The 26,397-nt window shown below is 45.1% G+C and overlaps 2 protein-coding genes across 4 annotated transcripts; both read left to right on the top strand.

The window, feature by feature from the left end:
- Window positions 1-26,312, top strand: SLC26A2 (solute carrier family 26 member 2). Of its 3 annotated transcripts, none has more exons than XM_064671713.1 (4): window positions 1-4,049; window positions 10,221-10,626; window positions 15,406-16,059; window positions 18,308-26,312. In XM_064671713.1, the coding sequence occupies exons 3-4, from the start codon at window positions 15,418-15,420 to the stop codon at window positions 19,811-19,813; spliced, it is 2,148 nt and encodes a 715-aa protein (XP_064527783.1). In that variant the 5' UTR covers window positions 1-4,049; window positions 10,221-10,626; window positions 15,406-15,417; the 3' UTR covers window positions 19,814-26,312. The 3 variants fall into 3 exon arrangements, with proteins under 3 accessions (XP_064527783.1, XP_064527784.1, XP_064527785.1); XM_064671714.1 differs by having other exon boundaries at window positions 10,221-10,630; XM_064671715.1 differs by lacking the exons at window positions 1-4,049; window positions 10,221-10,626 and adding an exon at window positions 10,661-11,756.
- On the top strand, window positions 4,422-9,479 carry LOC135422515 (probable E3 ubiquitin-protein ligase MID2). The gene is made up of 6 exons (XM_064671716.1): window positions 4,422-5,605; window positions 5,685-5,780; window positions 6,172-6,405; window positions 6,500-6,522; window positions 7,479-7,621; window positions 8,503-9,479. Exons 1-6 carry the CDS (start codon window positions 4,865-4,867, stop codon window positions 8,712-8,714), a joined length of 1,449 nt encoding a protein of 482 aa, XP_064527786.1. The 5' UTR covers window positions 4,422-4,864; the 3' UTR covers window positions 8,715-9,479.
- Window positions 26,313-26,397: the final 85 nt, after the last annotated feature.

The following is a 26,397-nucleotide window of genomic DNA, read 5'->3' as shown; positions in this document are numbered from 1 at the left end:
CAGCCAAGCTGTAATGTATCCTCAGTCCTTGGTCTGCTGCACACATCAACCATCAGCATAACAGAAAGTGTGTGGCCAAATTCTGGGAGCTCAGCAGTAGCACAAGGTGACTTTGCAGATATTCCTTACTGCTTGAAGCCAGCAAGACACGAAGGACAGCTGCACTCAACCACTCAAATGAGGCAAAAGAAATGAGCCTGTCCTTCAGCACTTTTATTACCTGGGCTTCTCTCTGGCTGTCACCCCAGATGAAGGAGCTGTGACCAGCCAATGCAGTTCAGTGCTGCTGCTGCAGACTGAGTTACTGCACTGCCTCAAATTGCTACAGTGTGAGACTGACTCAAACATTGTATTTTAAGTCACTCCCTCCCCACCATCTCACAGAGCACCACACATTGACTACACGTAGGAAACATCAGCACCTCTGTAGCCCCTTCTGAAATATCAGCTGAGCATTTCCTCAGCAAAACTGGCACTACAAACATATATTTCTGTGTCTCCAGCCACAGGCTATAGTGGGAGGACTGGAGTCCACGCTTCCCATCACTAGCAGAAGGAAGGACAACTGGCAGCAGGGTGCTGAGCAGTTCCTGCACTTCAGGCAGCTGCCCTCAGCAGCATTTTCTGGGTATATAGCTACCCCTTGCCTGCAAGTAATTCACATTTTTTTAACACTGTGATGGTGTTTACTTTCCCCAGGGAAAGGATGAGGTACTGAGTTCACCTTTCCCCCAGTGCCAGCCATCAGCTCCCTGAATCTCTGAGCCCCTGGCAGAAACGTCTGTGACCTGTTTAGAGAAGGGTCCTCCCAGAAACCTGAACCATCCGGTTCTCACCAGGTTCTCACCAGCGGAGTCACATTCACAGGATGCTTTCAGAGAGGTTGGGAGCAGTTTGAGAAGGGAGTATGTCTGCAGCAGGCTGGGCAAAGGCCATTTGTGCTTTCAGGAAGAGCTGGGCAGCCCTCACTAGACAGGTGTGACACTGCCTTTGGCACATCCATCACAGGTAATACAGTACAGCACTAAGATTGAAGTACTTGGCTTAACTTAAACCCAGAACCTACAGGACCTGGTGACCAAAACAAAGACATTAATTGTCTGGATGAAACTTGCCCAGCATCTGATTTGGAGGGAAAAGTACAGGTAGCTCTTCACTGTGAGACTTATGAGACTCAATTTGGGGCTGACGTGAACGCTTGCCAAAACAGAGCAAAAGAAGGTGACTGTTGTAGGCCAAATTCATGTGATCCAGGAGATAAGAACTTTATAATCCCTACTAGATGACAAAAGCAAAGGATTTCAAGTAGACTGGAAAAAAATAAAAATTTTAATACCGCTGCAGGCTCACAAAGCTTTTGGACAAAAATTAATATCCAGAAAGGCAGAATTTCTGAGTCAGATACTAAGCTGATGGTGCAGTTTAATTTCCCCCCACATTTGCCTGTTTGCAAAGAGTCTTCAGAATTTAAGATTTGTACTTTTAATACTCCATGCATTAGCCCTGAGGAAACAAAGAGGTGAAAGCCTAGATGAAAGCAATGTAAGAAAACACCGGAGTCCAGCAATTAACTAAGCTTTTTAACACACAACACTGAAAATTTTATTACCTAATTAGTTTTTTACTCTAGAAGACAATATTGGACCGTGACATACACCGAGAGTGTAGCAGTTCTGCACAGATATCTGTGCAGAACACTCTTGATAGTAATATAATTGTGACATACATAGTCCTGAGATATGGACAGAGCTTATTTCTTTTTTGATATCTTTATGGCTTAAGTATTTTTGACTATCTAAGAACTCGGATTCATTGCATCTTTTGTTTTTTATTATGCCCCCTTCCCTCCACCTACTTCATTCTTACTTGGCATTTGTCTCATCCTTGATAGACGCCTTAAGATGGGAGGTGAGTGAAGTATCTGATTTTATGGCTCTTCTTTTTTGGTTTTGCCAAGCACGGAATGATGTGACTGAATTAAATTAAATGCATTTCAAACACTAGGACAGGCCTCTTTCTGTTACTTAGTCCAATGGGCTTTCTAAATAAGGCAGAGCTGCCACATCTAGACACTATGTCTGACACTGGGGCCTTCTCAGCCCAGCAGGTCTAGGTGACCAGATGCCTGGATGGGGAGGAAGGTTTGTCCCAGCTTTGACACACAGATGGATTTCACAGATGGGAACCAGGCAGTTCCCATCTTCTCCATCTCCAAACTTAATGCAACATAATGCAAATGCAGGCCCAAATCTCAGTGGACTGTGAGTTGCACAGGGAAGGAAAGGCAAGGAGATAAAATATCATGGTTTTAGGCACTTCCACCATAGCCCTCCCGTGGAGGTGCACCCGGCAGGACCAGGGCACTGGGCAGGGAGGTACCAGGAGGACGTGACTGAAAGCAGGAGGCTCCTTATGCAAGGCTGGGGACCAGGTGGCATAAACCAGCTGGAGGAAATCAGAGGGTGCCCTTATCTGCTGAGTGATAAAGCAGAGCTGGAAGCCTGGAAAAGACTGAGAAGAACCAGGGAGAGCCACTGCAATTAGGGTTTATTGTCAGAGTAGAGAGGGATTATAACACCATCATATGCAGAAATTTGCTGGGTGAAACCAGGGCCCAGTGGGGTGGTACAAGAGCTGCTGGGCAAAAAGCAAGGTGGGAGGGCTTCCCTGGGCTGCCCAGGAGTGTGTGCTCGGTGGAACAAAACGGAGTGTTTTCCAAGATTATTTTGCAGTCCGAGAAACTGGTCTCTGGAGATTTGATATTTATGAAGATGATGGAGAAATCTGGAGAGCTGGAGGCAGTGGATTTGCCAGGCAGACTGAGTGGGATAGCACATGCTGGTGTTTGTGTGTCAGCAAGCCCCAGCTCACTGCTCCCTGGCAGGAGATTCTGGAGTGTGAGGAGCCCAGGGGCACATTTCTTCAAGACCAAAATTCCCTTAGCAGACAAATATTAACCATAAAGCTTAATATATCTTGAGAAAAGGAAAGCAGATGGAAGTTAAATGATTTAAATATCTTAAATATTTGCTTGGATTTTTTTCCATTTTTTTAGAAAATCAGTGTAAAAGTAAAAAGAAAAAAAACACCTTAATGATATCAGTGATTCAGGAAAAAAATAATGCTTAGGATTATTTTTTTATCACGTTCCAAGAAGATATTACTTGTTTTGTCCATGAAGGCATGATGCATTTCATGATCCAAGTTGTTCCACAGCCTCTAGAACAAGAATGAAAATGCTGTAACGCCTGTTGCTTGGTTTTGTGATTTCTTGCTAGGATTCTGCAGCGTCCCTACACATAAGGCTCCTCTTACTGCTTTTGTCATAGATGTCAATCTTCCCATGGATTCGCTCTGGTCGTCTTGGAGTCGCCATATACTTCAAACTCAATTAAAACTCCCATAGAAGTCCCTAAGGGGATTGGGAAGTCAAAGTCACTGGTTGTTTTGACAGTGGATAGTCAGGGGAGAGGGAGGGAGCTATTTTATTTCCTTTGCAGCTTGCCTGTTCTAGTTGCCATGACATATAGTTTAATGGAGAGGGTAAATGTTTCCTATGGAAATATTCAGTATTTCTACAGCAAGATTGATAGCATTTGCCTAACACTGAAAGACATGAACGTGGATTCTGCAGGCTCGAAGCTGGGCTCGCTTTCTCCAACTGTGTATTGATGGGGTTTTTGACAGCTCAAGGTTCCACCTGGAATGCAAATATTGCACAATGTTTGATTTCAGATCAAATGCCTGCTTTTCTCTGCAAACGGTGAAGGAAAGGCAGACGAGGCTGGGCATGGCCCCTCCAGCCTTGACCTCCAGCCTAGAGATAAAATCAGAGTACTGAACAAAAACCTTGTGTTATAATACCGACATTGTCAGGGATCCTCTGTCCTTCCCAGCTGGAATTACCTCCCAGACACACCTGGACACCAAAACAAACATCACGGAGGGATTTTAAAAGACTAATTTTTTATGAATCCTTGTGGTACCTCAGAGGAAAAAGGGGCCCTGTCCTCTGTCTGAAACTGTTGCAGTTTCCCTATCTGCGGAAAGTTTAAGCTCACTTTTATTTCGCGTTACCAACCCTAATCAATCTTTCGACTTAGAAGCGTGAGTTCCCTGCCTGAAACGTGGGTTCCGACTCCTGGCCCTGCAGAGGACACCCCAACAATCCCACCCTGTCCCAAACAGCTGCTGCTTGGACTTCACTGCCCAGTGAGCTGTCCTGGGCTGCTCTTTGGAGCTGCAGCTCCCATATGTGCCTTGAGCTGCAGCTCCCCACTCCCTGACACAGACCTCAGCTTTATGCCACTCAAGGTCTGTACAGGGGCTCTGGAGGCTGCACTTTAAGCAATGGATGCATTTGGCCACTCTCAGCATTTGTCAGTCCTAGTTTCTTGTCCAGGTCTATCCAGGTGTCTTTGCAGAGGCGAACAGGGGCAGGTTTGGTTCTTTTCCTCCCTGCCGGCTCGGGGACCTCTCTCCCTGCTGGTCCAGCTCTCTGGACCTCCCTGCCCGCAGCAGCTGCCCCATAGCCGCAGGGACTCCTCCCAGCTTTCCTTCCCGCTCCGAGTCCTGCTGCTGCATCCCCGTGTAAGCAGGGTTGGACTCTTTGCCCTGTTACCCTCGAAGCACCCAAGCTCCCAGCTCTGAGCTGCTAAATGGAATTCAGCTGTGACCAATTCACGTGGCAGGCGAGACGCAGGAAGCTCGGTGGAGGAGAGGGAAAACCCTCCCTTTAAAGGGGGAGGAGGCAGCAGCTTTTTGCCCGCAGAGCAAACGAGAGGCTCTGCCCCACTCCCGCTTTCAGTTTCATTTCCCACCAGTGCCCTCCTTGCTCTCAGCCCTCTCTCGAGGCTCAGGCGCCATGGCCGAGGCGGGTGCTGTGGCCAAGCTGAAGGACGAGCTGACCTGCCCCATCTGCCTGGACATTTACAGGAACCCCGTGTCCCTGGGGTGCGGTCACAGCTTCTGCGAGGAGTGCATCCAGAAGGATCAGAAATGCCAGCAGGGCCCTTCCAAGTGCCCACTCTGCCTTTCCCCCACAGGCCCCACCGGGGAGCTGAAGCCCAACTTCCATCTCCGCAACATAGTGCAGAACTTTTTGGATGCTTCTGTTCATCAAGGGGAAGAAAAGCAGAAAGTGCAATGCAAAGAGAAGGAGGAAAGTTCAGACCAGCAAGAGGAGGAAAAGCAGAAAGTGCAATGCAAAGAGGAGGAGGAAAGTTCAGACCAGCAAGAGGAGGAAAAGCAGAAAGTGCAATGCAAAGAGGAGGAGGAAAGTTCAGACCAGCAAGAGGAGGTGATCCTGTGTGATTTCTGCCTTCAGGAGCCCCATCCAGCCGTGAAGACTTGCCTGAGTTGCGAGGCCTCCCTGTGCCAAGCCCACCTGAGTAAGCACAGCGCAAAGAACACCCAGAAGAACCACGTCCTGGTGGAGCCCTGTGATGCCCAGGTTTTGGCTGAGAGGAAATGCCCCCAGCACGGCAAATTGCTGGAATGCTACTGCGAGATGGACAAGGTCTGCATCTGCATCCTGTGCTCCGTCCTCAGCTCCCACAGGGAGCACAAGATCATCAGTTTGGAGGAGGCTTTTGCCCAAGCACAGGTAAGAGGCTGCCGGGACAGCTGGTTTCATGCATGTATGTGAGTCCTATCCTGATATCTCCCACTGGTTTTATTTGTAGCGTGTTTTTCCCGGAACTCTAAAAAAGGTGATAAACTATGAAGCTGCGCTGGATCGAAGCATAGCAAACCTGCTGGAACAAGCGGAGGAAGTAAAGGTTTGTTCCAAGACCCATATCACTTTGGGGATGGTTGCATGCTGGTAACTGATAAGGTTTTCTTTTGCCCTTTCCCAGATCATGGATTCTGAAGCTTTTTTTAGATCCTGGGTGGTTTCTAGTGTATTTTTGAGTTTTCTTCTTTGAGGGAGGATGATGAACAGCTTTCTTATCGATCTGGGAGGTACATTCTTAGTTAAGCTTGAAAGTTGTTGTTAAATCCATGTCTCCTGATGAGTGATTGGTGTGTGGCTTTTTTATTTTTCCAACCTTATTCAACTTTTCTTACTTCTCTCATCCCGGAAAAGAACAGGCCCTTTACTGAGTGAGAGCTCGTGTGGAAAATGTCCCTACACAGTCCCTTACAGCTTTGAAAGTGTTTTCTTAATAGGTTAAGGAGGATCTGCAGTGGCAACGACTGGAGAGCCTATTCAAAGAGATCAGTCTGCAGCTAGAGAAAAAAAAACGTGAGATGCTGAAAGCTCTCAGTGACTATGAGAACCAACAAATTTCTCGGATTCATATGGAGTTAAAGAACCACAGAGAGCAGAAGCGTTCAGCCAGCCATGATATTCAGGAGCTGGAGGCTCTGAGAAATCAGACAGATACACTTCTTTTCACCAGGGTACCTAACAGCATCCCCCTTCCCGGAGATACACAGCTCTTGTGCTGGCCTGTGCCGGTGCTATGCTAATTCTACTTTCAAAATGTCTTTACAGGCTTTTACAGCAATTCAAACCAGGTAAGATCTTCCCAAGGTTTAATATTTTTACTGATGATCTGGATGAGGGGATCGCGTGCACCCTCAGTAAGTTGGGTGGGAGTTTTGATCTGCTGGAGGGCACGAAGGCTCTGCAGAGGGATCTGGACGGGCTGGATCGACGGGCCGAGGACAAGTGCATGAGGTTCAATAAGGCAAAACGCCACGTCCTGCACGTGGGTCACAACAACCCCAGCTACAGGTGGGGGAAGAGTGGCTGGAAAGCTGCCTGGTGGGAAAGGACCCGGGGGTGCTGGTCAGCAGTGGCTGAACATGAACCAGCGTGTGCCCAGGTGGACAAGAAGCCAATGGAATCCTGGCCTGTACCAAAAATAGTGTGGCCATCAGGCCCAGGGAAGTGATTGTCCTTCTGCACTGGGCACTGGTGAGGCCACACCTCAAGTGCTGTGTCCACTTCTGGGCCCCTCCTGGCGAGAAAGACATTGAGGGACTGGAGCGTGTCCAGAGAAGGACAACAGATTTGGGGAAGGGTCTGGAGAGTCAGTGATGTGAGGAGGGGCTGAGGGAGCTGGAGGGGCTCAGCCTGGAGAAAAGGAGACTCAGGGAGGACCTTCTCACTCTCTCCAACTCCCTGACAGGAGTGTGGAGCCAGGTGGGGGTTGGGCTCTGCTCCCAGGGAACAAGGGACAGGATGAGAGGACATAGTGTCACGCTGTGCCAAGGGAGATTGAGTTGGACATTAGGAGGAATTTCTTCACAGAAGGGGTGATTAAACATTGGAAGGGGCTGCCCAGGGAGGTGGTGGAGTCACCATCCCTGGAGATGTTCAAGGAACAACTGGACTTGAGACTCAGTGCTCTGGTCTGGTTGACAAGATGGGAATGGGTCACAGGTTGGACTTGATGATCTTGGAGGTCTTTTCCAGCCTTAATGATTTTATGATTCTATGGTTCTATGATTCTTTCTGCATGTATTAGGGAACGGAAGCCTGTTCCTGTCACGGATGGTGTGAAAGTGGCAAACCCACCTATTGCTTTGGATGAATCAAAAACACGCAATGTTCTCTCCCTTTTCCAGCAATTCCTTTCAAACATGGAGTCCTCAATTAAACCACCACCTGGTAAGTGATCATTTCACTATAGCAAAAGCAAGATGGAAAAGTCAACATCTTTAAGAAAGGGTTGTAATACAAGACACCAAGTACATGAAGTACCCCTAGAAGTGTTGATTCCTAACTTTGTGTGCTTATTTGCATACAAATGCAAATGTGTGTACAGAAAGGGAAACCTGTCCTGGGTTTCAGTGTTTTGGGGCATGCTTTGGATACACCCTGTTAAAACAGGCTCTGGGCAAAGAGGTGTGGAATTTCTAGGAGTTTTTTGTGAGGATTAAGAGAAGATAATGGCAACTCCTCCCCTGTCTGTGGCATGCCTTTGATTCAAGGGGAAAGTTGAGAACTCATCACAGCAGCAGCAGGTGGAGTTTGTTTACGACATAAATACTCTACTCTTTCTGTGCAAATAATTCTGCTTTTTGGTAATGTTTTGTATGCTCAGCCTACAATCCCAGAGCTGTACATGGTGGGGCATTTGTCCAACTGAATCGAAAAAATCAGTTTTCCCGTGTTACTGCTGTCTTGATGGTGCTTCAGCCCTCACTGACAGTGAGAGTGAGCCGTGGGTCGAGGCTGAGACAGCTGGGGTTGGAGCGTGTGTGACAGTGAGTGATGTGCACTCCTAACTGGCCACCATCTGTACAGCCTTGGGTACACTAAGAAGCACACTGTGCTAAAACTGAAAGAGCAGCATTTCCCAAAATGTGCTGTCCACCCACCTCAGAATTACATAGGAGCAGCTAAGAGAGTGCAGAAGGTGTTTCAGTTAACATACGTTTTGGGTGGGTTGGACTTGGATGACTTGGATGAGTTGGATTGGGAAATCCAGCTTTCATCAATGCACAATTATCTGTTAATCATAACATGTTTTTTCTCTTTCTCCATAGTGGTGTTTTCAACTCCTCACAGCAGTACAGGTGGACCCCAGCATCCACATAACCCAAGTGTTTTCTCCCTTTCTGCTGCCCCTTCCCATGCCGCTGCCTTCTCCTTTCACCGTCCAGGCAGCTCTTCAAATCCTGGTTTGCCCACTCTCTCCGGCATCGCTCCCTGTACTGCTTCAAATACTAGCTTTGGTGGGTTTCCTCAGAGATTCTGAAAAATGTGTAAAACCTGTGGGTTGAGATAAGAGCAGTTTGATAACTGAAACAAAGCAAAATGATACTAATGATAACAGTAATAGAAAGGAGCAAAGAGAGTGAAAAAAGCCAACTAAAATAAGTGATGCACAATAAAATTGCTCCCCACCTGCCCACTCCCAGCCAAAACCAGGACAGGACTCAAATATGTGCAGTGATATCCCAGACATGCAGAGTGTCCAGAGTTTCTGGGAGGTGAACACCAACAATGAGAGCTGCTGGAAGCTTGGAGTCATTTGTGCCCTGTCTGAGTGCTGCCTGCAAGTGCCTCACGATTACCTCTGCATGTTCCTAGGCCAACAACCTCGAAGTGTTATGGGCAGACGTAGACTGCGTAGACTGTTGAAGAAACACCCTGCCTCAGGCTTATAGAGACAGTAAGCATCCTTTTGAAGTATCCCGTCCATGCTGGCATCAGCGTGTCTGATGGCTCTTTGAAGCTCCTATTTTGATGTGGGGAGAAGGTGTTGCTTTGTATTTCCAGGCCTAGGAATTGGGACCATTGCTGTAGGGGGAGGGTTGTTAAGATGTCATATCAGAAAAGGGATTGTGGGTTGCTGTGAGGGCCTCTGTGGGGTATGTCACTGCCTCTTACTACAAGAGCTTCTCTCTTATTTGTTCTGTTAACCATGATGGAAATACTATTAAGTTGCTCATTTTTGCTCGGCTGTATCAAATTCTGTGTTGGCAGCACGTTATTAAAGTAATTCAGTTTGCAAAAGTCAGTGGCAATTGATTTTGTTTTAGAGTTGAGAGCACAATAGGAACTGCAACAAAACTAAGCAGCAGCAATGCTGATCTTGGCTCTAAGGCAGCAGCTTTTGCCTGTGCCCATCCTGCCCAATCAAAGGCATCTGATGCAGAAGCAAAACCGCCTGTGCCATATGTGGTCTGGATTAGTAAATTTTTATGCTTGTCCAAACACCTTGGGGAGGAAGAGATGATATTCCTGCCGGTTGCTTGTGTTTCTGCTGCCTTCAGACAGTTATTTGCATGAAGCATCCCAAGCAGAAGCTCTTCACCCCAGCAGGGACAGTGAAAGACCTTGAGGGACACTACAGGTTTGCATATGCTAAAATACATTCATGTTCCGTTTTGACAGCTCAAGGTTCCACCTGAAATGCAAATATTGTGCAATGTTTGATTTCAGATCAAATGCCTGCTTTTCTCTGCAAATGGTGAAGGAAAGGCAGACGAGGCTGGGCATGGCCCCTCCAGCCTTGACCTCCAGCCTAGAGATAAAATCAGAGTACTGAACAAAAACCTTGTGTTTTTAATACCGACGTTGTCAGGGATCTTCTGTCCTTCCCAGCTGGAATTACCTCCCAGGCACACCCGGACACCAAAACAAACATCATGGAGGGATTTTAAAAGACTAATTTTTTATGAATCCCTGTGGTACCTCAGAGGAAAAAAGGGCCCTGTCCTCTGTCAGGAACTGTTGCAGTTTCCCTATTTGCGGAAAGTTTAAAGCTCACTTTTATTTCGCGTTACCAACCCTAATCCATCTTTCAACTTAGAAGCGTGAATGCGACTTCCCCGCCTGAAACGTGGGTTCCTCAACAACGGAGCGGGTTCCTCGCTGCAGGGCGGGTTTTTTCCCCGGCTACGGGAACAGGAACAGAACCGGGGAGCCACTCTCTGCACCAGCCATCCCGCGGGCCCCTCCTAACTCGGACCACACGCGGCATCCATTCGGCAGCGGGGCAGGGCGGGCGGGCTGAGGGGCGCGGCCCTGTCCGTCCTCCCTGCCCGCCGCTCCCGGACTCTCGCGGGGCGGTGCCGCCGGCAGCCGCCGCGCTCGGTCCGACCGTCCGTCGGTCCGTGGGTCCCACCCGCCCGAGGTCTGCAGGAGCCGCCGGCGGCCCCGCGGTGAGTGGCGAGGGAGGGGAGGCGGCCCGGGCCGGGCAGGGGGTTGGGGCGGCAGCGGCGTCCGGCTGCGGACCCTCCTCGGCTGCTGCTCACAGCCCCCCCGGGAGCCGCTCCGCAGGGTAGGAGGAGGAAAGCGGCAGATGGAAGCGGGTCCATAGGGAGAGCTCCTGCCGAGGCGGGAGCGGAGGGGCTGGATGTGAAGGCAGTGAAAGTGAATGTTGTATTCGGGACCCTGCGGGTGAAAGTGAATGTTGCTTTACAAACTAAAATGCTGCTGTGACTTACTTCCTCCCGGCAGCGTAAGTTGCTGGTTGGTTGGCTCCCAGAGCGACACACGAGCTCTCAGCAAAACTTCGCAGTTTCAGGAGTGTAAACAGCGCGTGGGGTTCTTCTTGGTGTCTCTTCTTCTTGCAGGGTTTTGTTAACATAAAAAAAAAACAGCCAGCTCAACAAACAGCATTCTTGTCAGCACGCCGTTACCCAGCACAGTCCCAGTGCGTGGGTTTCCGCTGGGAGCCGGGCGGGCTCTCTCCCTGCTGCCCTGCGGATGGAGCTGGGCTGGGGCCGTGGTGGGCAGCTGAGCTGGCGGCCACTGCCCCAGGAAATAGCTTTGGGCAGCTCTCCCACCGCCCATCCTCCTCGCCGCCCAACACAGCAGCTCTTCAGTGCTTCATCTCTGCTTGCCCACGGTAAGGCCGGGAGGAGGGCCCTGACTTGGTGGAAGTACTTCTTAGCAAAGTCTCCGTAAAAAATCCAGTTCGGATGGAGCCTGCTGGAGCACTGTGCGAGGCTGTGGCTGGTCTGCAGGAGGGATCTGCTTCACACAGGGCGGGGCAGAGCAGCCAACAGACTCGTACAGCTGCTCTCGGAGGTGAGATGACCTTCCTGGAAAGGCTGGCTGCCAGCGGGGCTGCCGATTCCTTGGGATCTTCCCCAGAGATGCTGGTGAGCAGCTTCGCTGCTGCTGCTCAGGAGAACCGACATTTGAAGTAGGAGGAGGTTACATATTTCACACAAGCGAGGTTTTGTTGTCTGGCTTTGCAGGTTTTCCCGCATGATTGAACGGCTGGTGGTTATTGTGCCAAAAGTAAGGTCGTTCTGCTCCCAAATGTATTGCTTAAACTTGGTATGTCTTTTTTTGGTATTCACATTATTTTAAGTCCTTTGTTGAAGTAAATGTTCCTGGCTTGAATGTTTTGTTGGAGGATGTTAAGTGTTTTGTCAAATTCCAAGGTGCACACAGTGCTGTTACAGTGCTTATCTCGGTGTTATCATGGCAATATTGAATTTCCTTGTTGCTCCACAGTAGTTAAGACATTATTTGAAAAAGGCTGTTGTCCAACAAAAGTAAGGTCAAAGCTTTACTTGTCAAAATATTGTGATATGCTCTCCTTTTATACTCTTAGGGGAGATTTTCCAAGGATCCAGAGGTAGTAGCCCAGCTCTGGTTCAGTTCATTGATTTCTCATTCACCTGCTTCTCCTTTACAGCTCTTTCAGGAATTGTTCATGTCTCTTTATATCATGTGTTTATACATTCGTTTTTAACTTTTCATGTCTAGCAAAACAGGTACCTGAGAGTGGGTAGTGATCACATATGGTGTCAACTCGTGCACATGAAATGTAGAAAAATAATCTGGAAAACTGAGATGAGTGTAATAGAAGGAATACTTCTGATTAACCTTTGATTTAGTTTCTACTCTTAGATGCTCACATCTTCAGTTTAAGCTTGTAGTACATTATTTCAGTAGGTGAATGAGCTTCACAATCAATTTTTCCCTTACTGTCGAGTGACTGTGATCTGTGACAGAGGAATGTGGAAGCCAGCCCTGTGCTGCAGGTTGTGTTCCCCCAAAGACAGATGCCAGGCAGGTGGTAGCTCACCTCTGCTATGTCATGGGATCAGAAAGAAAGGCCCAGATGGGCTCCAGAAAGAGTCTGTAAAAGTCATCAGATCTCCAGAACTGCAGAACCTCCCCATATCTTTAGTCACTGATAAGTGACTGGCAGTCACTTACAACAGAGAGATACTGGAAAATCCCTCAGTTCTGTGTTGTAGTCTTTTTCTTTTTATCTTGAGTAAAGTTTGTGGCAAACAGACACACCCTGAAGACCTTACTGAAGCCAAAAGGAATTGATAAAAGTGAATTCCAGGCGTACGAAGTTGTACATAAATAGCAGCTTTCAAAATAAAAAATACAGTGGCTCATTTTCCCATCTAAATATACAGAATATCCTTCAGTGTCCTATCCATTAAACCAATGGGGTTTTCTATTTTTTTTTTTTATGTTTAGGAATAAAATCCAGTTTTCTTAGGCGAGCTTGGGCTAACGGTTATAAAAATAACACAGAGCAACACTGAGGCAGAAGAGGGTGAAAAGGGGAGTTAGAAATTGTGTCATTTCCTTTTATCCTGACATGGGGAGAGGCAGGACTGTGTGATGAAAGGCCCTTTTCATGCCACGTAGAGAAAGCCGTCATGCAGGTCAACACAAAGACTCAGTATATGCTCAGAGGTTCATAGCCAAAGAGATTTTTACTTGGAACATTTCTCTGCTTTCTGGACATGACCAAAACCCAGGCATCATCTACCACACAAATGTTTTACAGCAGAACTAATCCGAGCTGTCTGGGTTTTGTGTTGGAGTTCCCTGGCACGTTGGAAAACACCAGGTTTAAAAGAGCTGTCTACAAGTCCTGCATGAGGGAGAGTGCAATCAGGAGGATTTTCATCACTAAAATCTAGAAATCAAACTCATCTGAATCATTTGCTACACATAAAAGGTAGTGTGAGGTGATTTTTTTTTCCCCTCAGCTTTTACAGTATTGATTTGCTGAGCTTTGAGTGAGTGAAAAGCTTTTTGATTTGTAACTCTGTGCTTGTAAAGTGAATAAAACTTCTTGAGCAAATACAGCTCTAGAATGTGTTTAAGCAGAGTAGAGCAGACACAGGCTTTTGTAATACTTCATTCTCACTGTGTGGTATTTGGGGGCAGTTTTGTGAGTGCTGTAAATTATCCCTGAGCACACTCTGGAGTCCTGTAAAGGTGGGTGAGATTAGATACCTGAAAGGTAGGGGGGGATCTCCTCCAAGCGTGATCATTGTGTCATTTTGAGCATGTAACTTCTTGCAGTGCATGTTTCCTCCTTGTAAAGATCCTGATTCTTCACATGGCTCTTCTGAGCCATTATTCTAAAACACTTTTAAGATACTGAATTGGAAAGCATTAGACAAGGGAAGTTAGCTTAAGCACCACACAAATTCACTTCTGTCACTTCTCCCCTCCCATGTTTTTGAGAGACTCGCTGAAGTGATAGTAGCAGTGAGTGTTAGGAAAAATTTCTTCACTGAGAGGGTTGTCCAGCCCTAGCACAGGCTGCCCAGGGAAGTGGTGGAGTCACCATCCCTGGAGAGATTTAAAAGATGTGTAATGTAGTACTTGGGGACATGGGTTATTGGGACTTGGCAGTGCTGGAGGAATGGTTGGACTCGGTGATCTTAGAGGGATCTTCCAACCTGAATGCCTCTATAATTCTGTGATTTTATGTCTAGTTGTGAAATGGTGATTAAGTGAACATATTTCGAGGCAGACTCTTTGTGGCATCCTCAGCACTGTTACTTCCAGTAGCAATTTGGTAATTAATTCAGTGATAAACACTGCACAAACGGTAGTTTGTTTGATGTTTGCACTGCACAGAGGAGACATAAGTAGCACATAAGAGGTAGGTTGCTACTGGCACTCTGGGACTGCAGTGGTTGAAAGGGAAGCCTGGCAGTGAGACTTTTCAGGGTTCTCCTGCTGTCTCTTACCTTGACTCCACTGTAGCACCAGGCCAGTGGGTTTCTGGCTGAAAGTTATCAACCTGAGAATGCTGGTTGTAGCAGGTATTGTGGCTGAAAGAGTTTTTTGGAGGATTCTGGATGCTTTCTGGAAATGGGAGTGCTGTATAAATGCTGACAATCACTTGTTACTGTCAACTTTCATTATAGTTTATCTTATCAAGACTGTGCTCTTTCACAGTCAGGCAATATGTTTCCAGTATTAAATGTGCTTTGGTATAAACACCCTGTTTTACTGTTTGTGGACAGCTTGGACAGAGCACAGGTTCTAGTGGTAGTGTTCCACTTACCTTTCCTTGTGCCCATTAATATGTTTTCCAGTGGTGTGTATTGTTTTAGTCAGTTGTAATTTACTTGAAAAACCAGCTTTTAAAAGGCGTGAAGAACACTTTTTTCTCTCCAGTGTGTCACTGGCTGAAATAATGCCACTTGTCAGGTAACAAGTCTTTACAGTATTTGGCAGGTGCAATCACTGCATTAAAAAAAAATAATCCACAAGAGATTTAGACCAAGCTGTACATTGCTAGAAATGTACCATTTTTAGTTAATTTTCAGCAACTATATTGAAATTTCTGTTGGACTACAGTAAACCCTGTGTCTGTCTTTGCATGGTGAAACAGGCTGCAGATAAAGATTTTCTCAAGGAAGACTCCCAGAGGAGCAGTGCTGCTGCATTCCTTTCCATTTCACAACATTGCCAGCAGCAGGTGTATTCTAGGGGATATCAGCTTCCCTCCTTAATCAAGGAAAGGTCATTCCTTGATTAACAGGGATAAGATGGGGAGGATCTTTCCCAAATTGCTTGGAAATTGCTTTCTCTCTGCTGAACTAACACTTTCAGCCCTTACTTTCCATAAACAGTGTTCACTCTCTAAAAAATGTCTCACAGAGTACATTCATTTATGGTTTAATGCAGGTGGTCCTTCTTTGTGTTTTCAGTAAGTCCTTGCGATGGCAGCAATGACAGAAACCAACAACATCCATGCAGTGACTGAGGGGCCGGAAGGAGATGATGCCAAGTGCAGTTTCCATCACAGAATGTTCCTGGAACCCCAAGAGAAGAAGAGGAGCATGAAGGCTCTGGTGGTTAAGCAAGCAAAGAAAACCTGCAGCTGCACTCCAACCAAAGTTAAAGACTGGGTTTTCGGTTTCTTTCCCATCTTACAGTGGCTTCCTAAATACAAACTAAGGGAGGATCTCCTGGGAGATTTCATGTCCGGGGTGATTGTGGGGGTCTTACTAGTCCCACAGTCAATTGCCTATTCTCTCTTGGCTGGAGTGGAGCCTATTTATGGCCTCTATACGTCCTTTTTTGCGAGCCTTATTTATTGCATATTTGGAACCTCCCGCCACATCTCGGTTAGCATCTTCGGTGTGACCTGCCTGATGATGGGGCAAGTGGTGGATCGTGAAATGGAGAGAGCTGGCTATGACGTGGAGCCAGCTGTGCTCAGTGTCCCCCCAGGTGCAGCAGCACGTGTGAACACCACCCTTTCCCCAGTGAATGGCACATGGCAGGGGCTGCTCTGTGACAGGAGCTGCCACGCGATTACAGTGGCAGTCACCGTGAGCTTCTTAGCTGGAGTTTATCAGGTAAGAGGAGGTGGACAAACAGGTATGATGTGGAAACAGTTATAATTCTTCTTTAGGTGGTTGTGCCCGTGAACACCCTGCTGGGTTTGCACGTGTCCTCAGTCTGTGTCTCGGGGCAGTGGATGTGGGGAGGGCTGGAGTTACTGTGGTGCAGGAAACTCCTCTGGGTGCTTTCCATTTTTTAACAGCATTTTGGGCTTTCATTCCTTCTCTATTGTGGACTGCAAGGACCTGCACACCCCACCTACTGCTCTCACAATCTGCTCACCACCTTCTTTGCTGTGGCCTGAAGTTTTATTTTTTTTTTCTAGCTTATAGCTTATCCCCCCATTTCATTGGACCGAAACATGCATCAGCTCTTAATTACAGACTTCAATCATTTGCCTTTTAACAAAAAAAAAAAAAAGGGGATCTCCAGTTTCTTTTTATTTATCACTGTGCTTATAAAACTTTGCTGTTTGCCCAGTTAAATCCAAATCAATGGCATTGTGTGGAAAGGACACTACTGAGAGGATACAATGTATTTGAAATGAAACTTTAAATTATTACCATATAAAAATATATTACTCAACAATATTTTACCAGTCCATCTCTACTTACTTCCTAGAATTCAGTGCTTGCTGAAATTAAAACAGGTATGTTTGTTTTAGAGTGTCATGCATTAACCAGAATGGGATTAGTTTTAATGGTACTGCAGAGCTGTGGTATTTGAGTTTGTGAGTTTACATTCATTTGTTCTTAAATGTCCAGGGTGATAGCTAATTAAACTGTATGGGAGGGGAAAAGAAACACAGCTCTGATACTCTAAAACACTGGTTTTAGACACAACCTGGAACTTTTTCTTTTACTACAAGTTCAAGTTGAGCAATTTCAGAAATATCCTGGACCTCCTGGTCTGCACTGGCTTTTGTTTTTCATCACATGGATGAAGTTTTGGAGTTGTGAATTGCACTTAATATTCTTTGCAAGTACAAGTACAATTAGGTTTCTTTATATGAAGAAGTTAGATTAATTTATCTTCAGTCCCTCTGAATGTCAGGCATATTCTACTTGCTGTCTTCCTGAAGACCAACCAATAGGTCTTCACACCCTCGAATTTTTTTTGAAGCTCCAACCAAAATCCCATTTTCTTTGTAGCAGAAACATTACAATCAAATCATAAAAAGCAAGAGTTCTCACACCAGTTGCTTACAGCATAATTAGGTTATGCCAATTATTGTTAATGTTTTACACTTAGAAAAACCTTGAATTAATTTAATTACCAAGGCTGTAAGGGAGTTGTTGTGGTTTGTTTTTTTTTTTTTTTTTTTTTAGAGGTTGGCTCTGAGCTGATTTCCTGTCAGTCCAGATCCTGCCTTCTCCTTAGTAGTACTTTATGGTTCTTATGGAAATCCCAGCCTTCTTTATTTTTTGCCTTAACTACCTAAGGGCATATATCAAGTTGACACCTCTGAAAGTTTAATACCTGTAAGTTCTGGCCTACAGTCTTGAGATAACAGTGTAGACAGCCCCGTTGGCCAGCACAGGGAATTAAAATGTTTCTGCCAAATTGCTGTGAGAAGGTCCTTTCTCCATTTGGCATGAAGTGTGTTGGGGAGGATGGGACATTTACCAGGTGTGAAGAGGCTTGTGTAGAGTAGGTATCCATAAAACCAGTCATTCCAATGAAAGACATTTGTCCATTCAAATAGCATTAATAAAAGTTAATGGCAAGACACTTAAAAAATTATCTCTGTTTATATGATCTGCATCACAGGAGTTTGCAGCTCATATACTGAGTCAGATGCACTAAACCTTTTGCAGTGCAAAGGACAACTGTTACACCACAAGCTGTGGTTTTATTGCAGGCTGTGAACTCCAGTGTGAGAGAGACAAAGGCCACTAGAAAAGTTTTTAGATCCCTGCAGAGTTCACAGAGATTAAAAGAACTGAGAGAGAAATGGAAAAAGCAGTCAGTATTTCAAATGTGGTGGTTTTTGCCAGGCTATCTTTTTTCCCCACCAGGATAACCAGCAGTTACAGCTGGACCCATGAGCAAACAATAAACACAGGTCCAGAGTATGAAGACCCCCCCCAAAAAAGCCTGCTTTGGTTGCTGGAGACTCTTTTCTCCATGCTCAGACCACACCTTGTCCTCCAGGGCCGTGCACAGTAGGTTTATTTTACTGCAACTCCCTCCAGAGCCCCACACGGACAAAATCCCCAAGATTTGTGTCGTAATCTGTTGTGTGTGATTGACTCCTTCCAGGTGGCCATGGGTTTCTTTCAAGTGGGCTTTGTCTCAGTGTACCTCTCCGATTCGTTGCTGAGTGGATTTGTCACGGGCGCCTCCTACACTGTCCTAACCTCACAAGTCAAGTATCTCCTGGGCCTGGACATCCCACGGAGCGGAGGCGTCGGCTCTCTCATAGTCACCTGGATAAACATCTTCAAAAACATACACAAGACCAACATCTGTGATCTCATCACCAGCTTCTTGTGCTTTCTTGTGCTTATCCCAGCCAAAGAGCTTAACGAACGTTTTAAATCCAAGCTCAAGGCTCCAATACCGGTTGAACTAGTTGTGGTTGTGGCAGCTACTCTGGCATCTCACTTTGGGAAACTGAAAGAGACTTATGGCTCGAGCATTTCTGGGCACATCCCAACTGGGTTTCTGCCACCCCGCTCTCCAGATTGGACCCTCATTCCCAATTTGGCTTTGGATGCTGTTGCCATCGCTGTCATTGGCTTTGCCATCACGGTCTCCCTCTCGGAGATGTTTGCCAAGAAGCATGGTTACTCTGTGAGGGCCAACCAGGAAATGTATGCCATTGGCTTCTGCAACATCATTCCCTCCTTCTTCCATTGCTTCACAACCAGCGCAGCTCTTGCCAAGACTCTTGTCAAGGAGTCCACAGGCTGTAGGACGCAAGTCTCTGGCATGGTGACTAGTTTGGTAATCCTGTTAGTCCTCCTTGTGATTGCACCTTTATTTTACTCCCTTCAGAAATGTGTCCTTGCTGTCATAACCATCGTGAACCTCAGAGGAGCCCTGCGGAAGTTCAGGGACCTGCCAAAAATGTGGCACTTGAGCAGAGTGGACACAGTGATCTGGGGAGTTACCATGGCAGCCACAGCACTCATCAGCACCGAGATCGGTCTTTTGGTTGGTGTTTGCTTCTCCATGCTCTGTGTCATCTTCCGAACTCAGAGGCCAGAGGCACCTCTGCTTGGCTGGGTGGCAGAGTCCGAGACCTACGAGTCCCTGTCTGCTTACAAGAACCTGCAAACCAAGCCAGGGATCGTGGTGTTCCGTTTCGAAGCCCCACTCTACTACATCAACAAGGAGTGCTTCAAATCCACCCTGTACAAGCAAACTGGGGTCAACCCAGTCTGGGTGAAGGCAGCAAAGAAAAAGGCAGCGAAAAGAATGCTTAGGGAGAAAAAGGTGGGTTCTGGTGACAACCAGACCAGCATCTCCATGGATTTTGTGCCTGAACCTCTGGAGTTTCACACAATAGTGATTGACTGTTGTGCAGTGCAGTTTTTGGACACGGCAGGAATATGCACGCTCAAGGAGGTCTGCAAGGACTACAAGGAGATAGATGTCCATGTGCTCCTGGCCCAGTGCAATCCTTCAGTGAGGAGTTCCCTGATCCGAGGGGAATTCTTTAAAGAGGGGGAGGATCACCTTCTCTTCCACAGTGTGCACCAGGCTGTGGACTTTGCATTGGGCACCCAGGGACACGGTGGGACCAGTGCTTCTAAGGACTAGCTATGGAAAGACAGCAAGTTGGAACAAAGCCTGGGAAAAAGTGTCTGTGGGTCTGTATATCTATGCAATCAATATATGTGCACTCAGATAAAAAGGGCAGGGTGGTTCTTAGCATGCTGGTTGCTGTGCAGTCTGCTTACAAGCTTTAAATTTGCCTGCCAGGTGTAGTGATCCAATGAGCGGTACTGAACAAAGGCAATTCTTAGCTCGAATGTGCCTAATCTGTGACTCTAAGAGTGTTCATACAGTTGTTCATCTCATCTTTCTCTTCTCTCTTGAACTTTCAGTGTCTCAGTTCCCCTCTAAGTTTTGATCATCAGCATTGAAGTCTTTGTTTCAACCCTTTCTTTGTGGATGGGGCAGGATTCTAAAGTAGTCTGGTCATCCTGTCCAGCTGAAGAACGAGGCAGCTCATTTCTTGTCCCTCCTTCTGGCATTGCTTTTCCATCTCCACACCCTTATGTTTGCTAAGGAGTGACTGACAGGGACTTTTTGCTCTGGTCTTTACTGTGCAGTGTTTGATTTTTTTAACCTTCCTGAAGGTAAATAACAGGTAGATAAATCAAATCTAAACATGCATGAAAAGATCTTCATGAATAGCTTCTAACGAACCACCTATCACCTCCAGAGGCTTTGGCACTGTCTCCTAATGCAGCCAGGCCATGGGGGCATGGTTATCTTATTTTTCCAGGCCTTTATGTGCCTGTGCCAATGGAAATGTTACCTCTCTAGTTTGATTTTAATGATTTTTATTCAGAGGTGACTGCTTAGAAGTCTGGTTCATCTTTATGGTCAGTCAGTTGTTTTCCTAATATTTAGGAGCTCTTTAGGATTGTGGACATTAGATATGGAAAATATCTAGTTCTTGAGTTTCAACAGAAAACAGTCCCTTATAGGCAGTTTTATATGCCAGGCAAACAGCAGCACAGGCACCAAAATGGAAAGGGCCAAATAGATTATCCAACATCTGTCCAATGTGTTCGTGTCACACAGACTTCGGGTGTGATTGCAGGTTTTATTGGCCATAGACCCTTTGCACATGCTCTGCCAGGGACTTTATGCAAGGGGGATGCACAGACCAAGAAATACAGTCATTGGAAAAGGAGCCAAGAAAAGTCTTACTGAACTTTGTTTCACGAGGTCAGTGTAAATAGAACTTTTTACTTGGATTTTAATTTGTTCAGAACAGTGAAGAGTGCCTGTTCTTCATGCTGAAATACAAGCACTGGGTAGGAAGAGGTTCTCTTTCCTTACAGTGATAGAATACAATTATGAAGGCAGAATGGAGAGATTAACAGTTTTTGCTGAGTACCAGTTATACACAGCACACAGTACATCTTTGGAAGATGGTACTTTCTCCCAGGGGAGTTTACAGTCTGAGTTGTAGGTGCTTCACAGCTTTCAAAAGGGAAAGGTGCTGTTTACTGACAATATTCTCATCCTTAATCATTCCAAAATAATAAGTCAGGAGTCAAAAAAGGCATAAAATGCAATATGAATTGTGAAACGTTTACTAAATAGGAATATATTTTGAGTTTAGACTGTTTTCTTCTTTTTTTTTTCTGATCAAGGACCAGTAACTATTCTCTTCTTTCTATGAAAGCTGAATGTCATGTAACACTCTACTCTAGGAGGTGGGACCTCAAGAGAAGGACGAGACAGCAGGAAGATGAGTCCTTTATATGTTAACTGAAATGCTACGTTTTTTTAGGACATCATCACAGCCTATAGAAATACTGGGGGAGGTGGGGGTGGCTGTAGCACATATTGAAAAGAAGCATATAACTGAGATCTGTGCATTCCATATCCTGGAACTGGCACTGTTAAGGAAAGAAGCCTCTGTGTATCAGAGAGAAAATGCTAAAGCTTCTGCAGTATTCAAACCCCACAATTATTGTTCTGTTCGAGGCTTGTTTATAAGGAGATGAATCCCAAATTCTGCTGAATTTTTTCCTTTTCTATGTGAACTTTTTTATTCTGGGCTAAAAATCCTTTATGCAGCTTGGGTAATTGTAATTACTGAATTGGCATTACCAGAGCAGATTAGCCTGAGCTGTATAAAAGCAGTGAGTGCAGTTAGTGCATGATGGAAGTTATGCTTTAGTTCCTAACCAAACCTGGTTTGTGTTGAATTCTCAATCAGAGACCCTGGGTGGGAAGGTTTGTCCCCACAGGGGGCCATGGCCTGGGGGGGGAGTCCCTTTTCAACACAATTTGTTCACAGAATCTCTGGAACTTTGAACAAAAGCCTCAGTATAATTTCGAAATGCTGATTTTAACTACTATATTGCCAGAGGGCAGAGTAGTGCTAGAAACACTTAAAGCCCTGATGAAAAATTACAGCATGTTGTTATTGTAATTTTCCTGCCTACCTGCAGCTACTTGTTCTCACTCCTTTTTCTCTCAGGCATGGGCAGGAGAGAGGGAGAGGAGGAAGGAGCAGCTGGCCAGGAGACTTCAAGACAGGTCAGCCACAAGTGGGACAGAAGTCAAGTAGAAATTTCTCTGGGTGATTCTTTCCTCTTTCCCTCTCTCCCGTACTCCTTCCATGCTGCCCAGGTGGAAATCTTCTGATCTGTGACCATGCACAGGTTTGTGTAGCCAAATTCTAACTGAGAAGGGGAAAACCTTTATTTATTAAGTGATGTTTTTTCAAATCCATTTCTACCTGTGTCAGGAAGGGAGGAACAGCAGTGTTAATTTTAATGTTAATACTTTCCACATCTAGCAGAATGGGTATTTGTAGCTCCTCGATATTTATTTGCATAGAAGCACAATAAAACAGCTATGAATTGATTTTCCCAATAATTAAATTACATTATAGGTAAAAGATACACTGAAGTGATTTATGTTTAACTAGAGCACACTGTATTTGTCCTCAGTGCTGTTTGCACAGCCATAACTGGTAATGCAGCTTCCAAATTCCATAAAGGAAAACACAAGAACTAAAATGCAACAGCAAAACCAGCCAGGCAACCCAAAGAAAAACTTCTAATGTTCTTATTTAAGATAACATCCAGAGGTCATAGTATTAATAAGTCTATATTAATGCACACTGCCCTGTTTAAAAGGGAACCAAAATAAATGCCATTTGCCAGACGGTTCAGTGTAATAGAATCCTTTGGAATTAACTGAAGATTAGAGCTTATTATGGCTGGAATTTGTTAGAACAGTGGATTTCAGCCATTTCCTTTTAGGCCTAGAATAACTTTTTAGCAGTGACATGAATCTGATTTAAGCCTGCTGGCAAGAAGCACATTTTGCTTGAATATGTTTATGGACCATTTAAAGTAATCCAATTTCATCTTTAGGAATCAGGGACCACTGATTGAAAGCTATTGCCCTAAAGAATTTGTTTTATAAAGGAATTTCGTATATATCCATACACACATCTGTATGTGGATGTATATATTTGTGTGTGTACATATATATATATATATATATATGTATCTTTTACTGCTGTGTGATGGTTGCAGCAGCTGTATATATCCAGTTATGCTTTTGTGATACTCCTGCTTCTGTCCTGGAAAGGGCTCTTCTACCTTCTGCTGTTCTAAATGAACAGTGGAGAACATGTACTAGATTTTTTAAGGGGAAATCTCACTGCCTTCTCTCCTCCCTACCTCACAGCTGAATGTAAACTATGGGAAGAGGGACTCTCAGAACAATTGGGTTTGGGTTTATGCATCTGTCCAGAACTGGAATGTTCCTCCCAGGTGCAAACTTCAGAACCCCAAGCTAGACTGGAAGATGGTATAAATCATTTTATCTCCATTCCCAAAGGTACTAATCAGCAATTATCACTCTAAATGAAGAATTACAAGATCATTAGCACGTTCATTAATGACAACAACATGGCATTATGGAAATTAACACTCCCAGCCTCAGCTGTACTAAAGACTCCTAGAAATGTCTTTAGCAATCTCCTGCTAAATGTCAGGCTCTTTTTTCCTCGTGTGTTGCTGCTATAGATAGTAGTGTCAGTTCCTCTTAACGTGGCAGCTGCACTAATAAATGTTTCACTTGTGTGAGTGTTTTGACATGAAAACCATTTTAGGTCCACTTCACAAAACAGGGAAAGGCATTGCTGTGGTGCTTGTTTTTGGATTCATAATGACATTGTGTGATTTAGTGATCCTGATTTCCTTGTGAGCCATTGTAGTTCCACCTGCTCCTAATTCACTGCAAGACCCACCTACAACTTCTTGATACTTCTTTCTGTGTTTTGCTGCAAGACATTGCATATAGTTGACTGTAAATAGAAGAATCATTGTTTTTGTGTGTGTTGCTGTTACATGTGACCTGCTGCTCAGTTTTTATGGCAGATCTTTTGATAAGGCTAAAGCTCCTGAACAGAGAGAGGAAAACAACCCCAAAACCCCACGAATCCTGTGGGTGCTGGGACTGGAAGAAAGGGGGCTGTGGGCAGCTGATAGGGGAGCACTTCTGTGTGTGTTCCCATGCTGGAGCCTCAGCCTGGTTTGGGACTGGGAGAGTGTTTGTGTAACTGTTGGTGCTGTCCAGGAATGACAAATTAACCTTTAATGTCTTTATTATGGGGCTGCTGGGACACGGTGTTGTGCAGCCCTGTGCCTTTCTCCACAGGGAGTGTAATAACAGCACGGGACCTGGTTCCTCAGTGCTCTGCTCAGTTCCTCCTCAGTCACTGTCCTGAGATACGTATGTAAGGGATTTCTGGTTTCATGGTTATTTTTTTCGGTCTAATTTTAATCTCAGTCTCTCCCAGGCAGGGCAGCAGAGCTGCCACGACTGCTCCATGCCCATGGAAGGCTGTCTCTCTTGGGAGAAAGCCCACAGCCATGCTTTTGTCTCTGCTCACTCCTGCTGGCTTTTGTCAAGAGACATTAAAATCCACTGACGATGGGTTTGAAAAGCAGAGGTGAGGTACTGCAGGCAGGAAAACATCCTGGCTGCCACACTGGGGTTTTAAGCTCCTCCATACCCAACTGTCTCCCACAGCCTTGTGCTGGGGTTGGCCCTGAACCCTGCCTGTGCTTGGTCCTAGATCTGTTTGAGGGTGAAACTCTTCAGGCAAAAAGTCCCTTTCAGGGCATTATCTTCTGTTGTGGGGATTTTTTTTCACATGCTTTAGAAAAGTGATTTAAATGCTTGAGGTGATTTACATTTTTAATTTTTTTTTTTCATTGACATGGCTAAGCCAGTGAAGCTGTGATGCAAATATTCATCTTCTGCTCGTGCCATACAAGGTACTTTGTGTAGCTTAGTTGGTTCTACTGAGTCTCAGTGTAGGATGCTGTTGTGAGGCTTCAATATTGATATAACTCTCCACACGAGAAGGGCATTGCATTTCTCTGCTGGCATAGCCAAAGGGAGTCATGTCTTTAGTGCAGACTTTGCACTGTGAATGACCTTGGTAAATCCCAAGAATTACTTGCACTGGGTCATCATGTTCATAAGCCTTTGTAGGATCAACTGCTCGTGTGAAAATCAACCTGATCTTTACTATTTCAGTCAAATTCTGCCTGAAGTGCAAATAATTCTGAGCCTTGCTTTTTCATTTGAGATCTTTGCAATGCTAAAAATGAGGCCTCTCATTAGGTAAAATGGCAAATATTTAATATATATATATTTAGTTCATAGTATAATTAGTACCTTTCTATTTTATTTTCTAGAGATCTATAAGCTGAGGCATATTGGTATTCTTTAATATGCAAATGCACAAAATATTTCAGCATTGAATGGAGAATCAAATCTCCATTGAGGTAAATTTACTGCTAAAAATATTTGAATTGCAGCTCTCTCCAGCTCTGAAAGCACTTAGCTCTTAGTCCAGCTCCCAAATGATCCCAACATTCCACAAGAAGATAGGAAACAAACTTTGCTGAACTTGGGTCCAACTTTTTGATATCTGATTTTTTACCTAAAGAAGTAAATTTTATGTATATTTGAAATGCAGCTGAAACATGGTTAAGGAGAGGTAAAATGTCACTTTTTCTGAAAAGCACGAGTCATCAGTCTTCTGTCCCTGACTATCATCTCTAGTACCTTGGTATATTCTGGGGTATGATTTGTTGAATTATTTTAAATTCAGAATAATTTTAGATGTTTGTGATGTAATCTTTTGCGGAACAAACGAAATGGCAAAGTTTGCCAACAAGACCTCAGAACTGGAACAGATCACATTGGTCAGCTGACCAGTTTACAAAATAGTTTATGTGTTATTTGAATAAAATGTGGGAAAGTCATATAATATCTATAAAAAGTCCCCTTATTTGGTGGCATCAGTTTTATTTTTTCAGTAGTCATCTGTGTTCTGCTGTCATTTCTGGTGTCTGTCCTCTGCATGGTGTTGGCTCTCCTTTACAGTGTCTCTGTCTGAGCTGTATCAGTTGTTATTTTTAAATGCTAATGTGCCTTATTGCCATTGTAGAAGATTTGTTAGCATGAGAATTTTCTATCAAATATGGTAAAATCATTGGGTTTCTTTAGCACAATTAAAATATGGTATTTATGGTTTTTTCTGTTGTTGGATGTGTGCTTGATCACAGAATCACAGGATGGGTAAAGGTTGGGAGGGACCACAGTGGATCACCTGGTCCCCC

Source organism: Pseudopipra pipra, chromosome 15 (assembly GCF_036250125.1).
Source record: "Pseudopipra pipra isolate bDixPip1 chromosome 15, bDixPip1.hap1, whole genome shotgun sequence".
NCBI lineage: Eukaryota > Metazoa > Chordata > Aves > Passeriformes > Pipridae > Pseudopipra > Pseudopipra pipra.
Note: the sequence above shows the minus strand (reverse complement) of the source record. Positions and strands in the feature narration are given on the sequence as shown.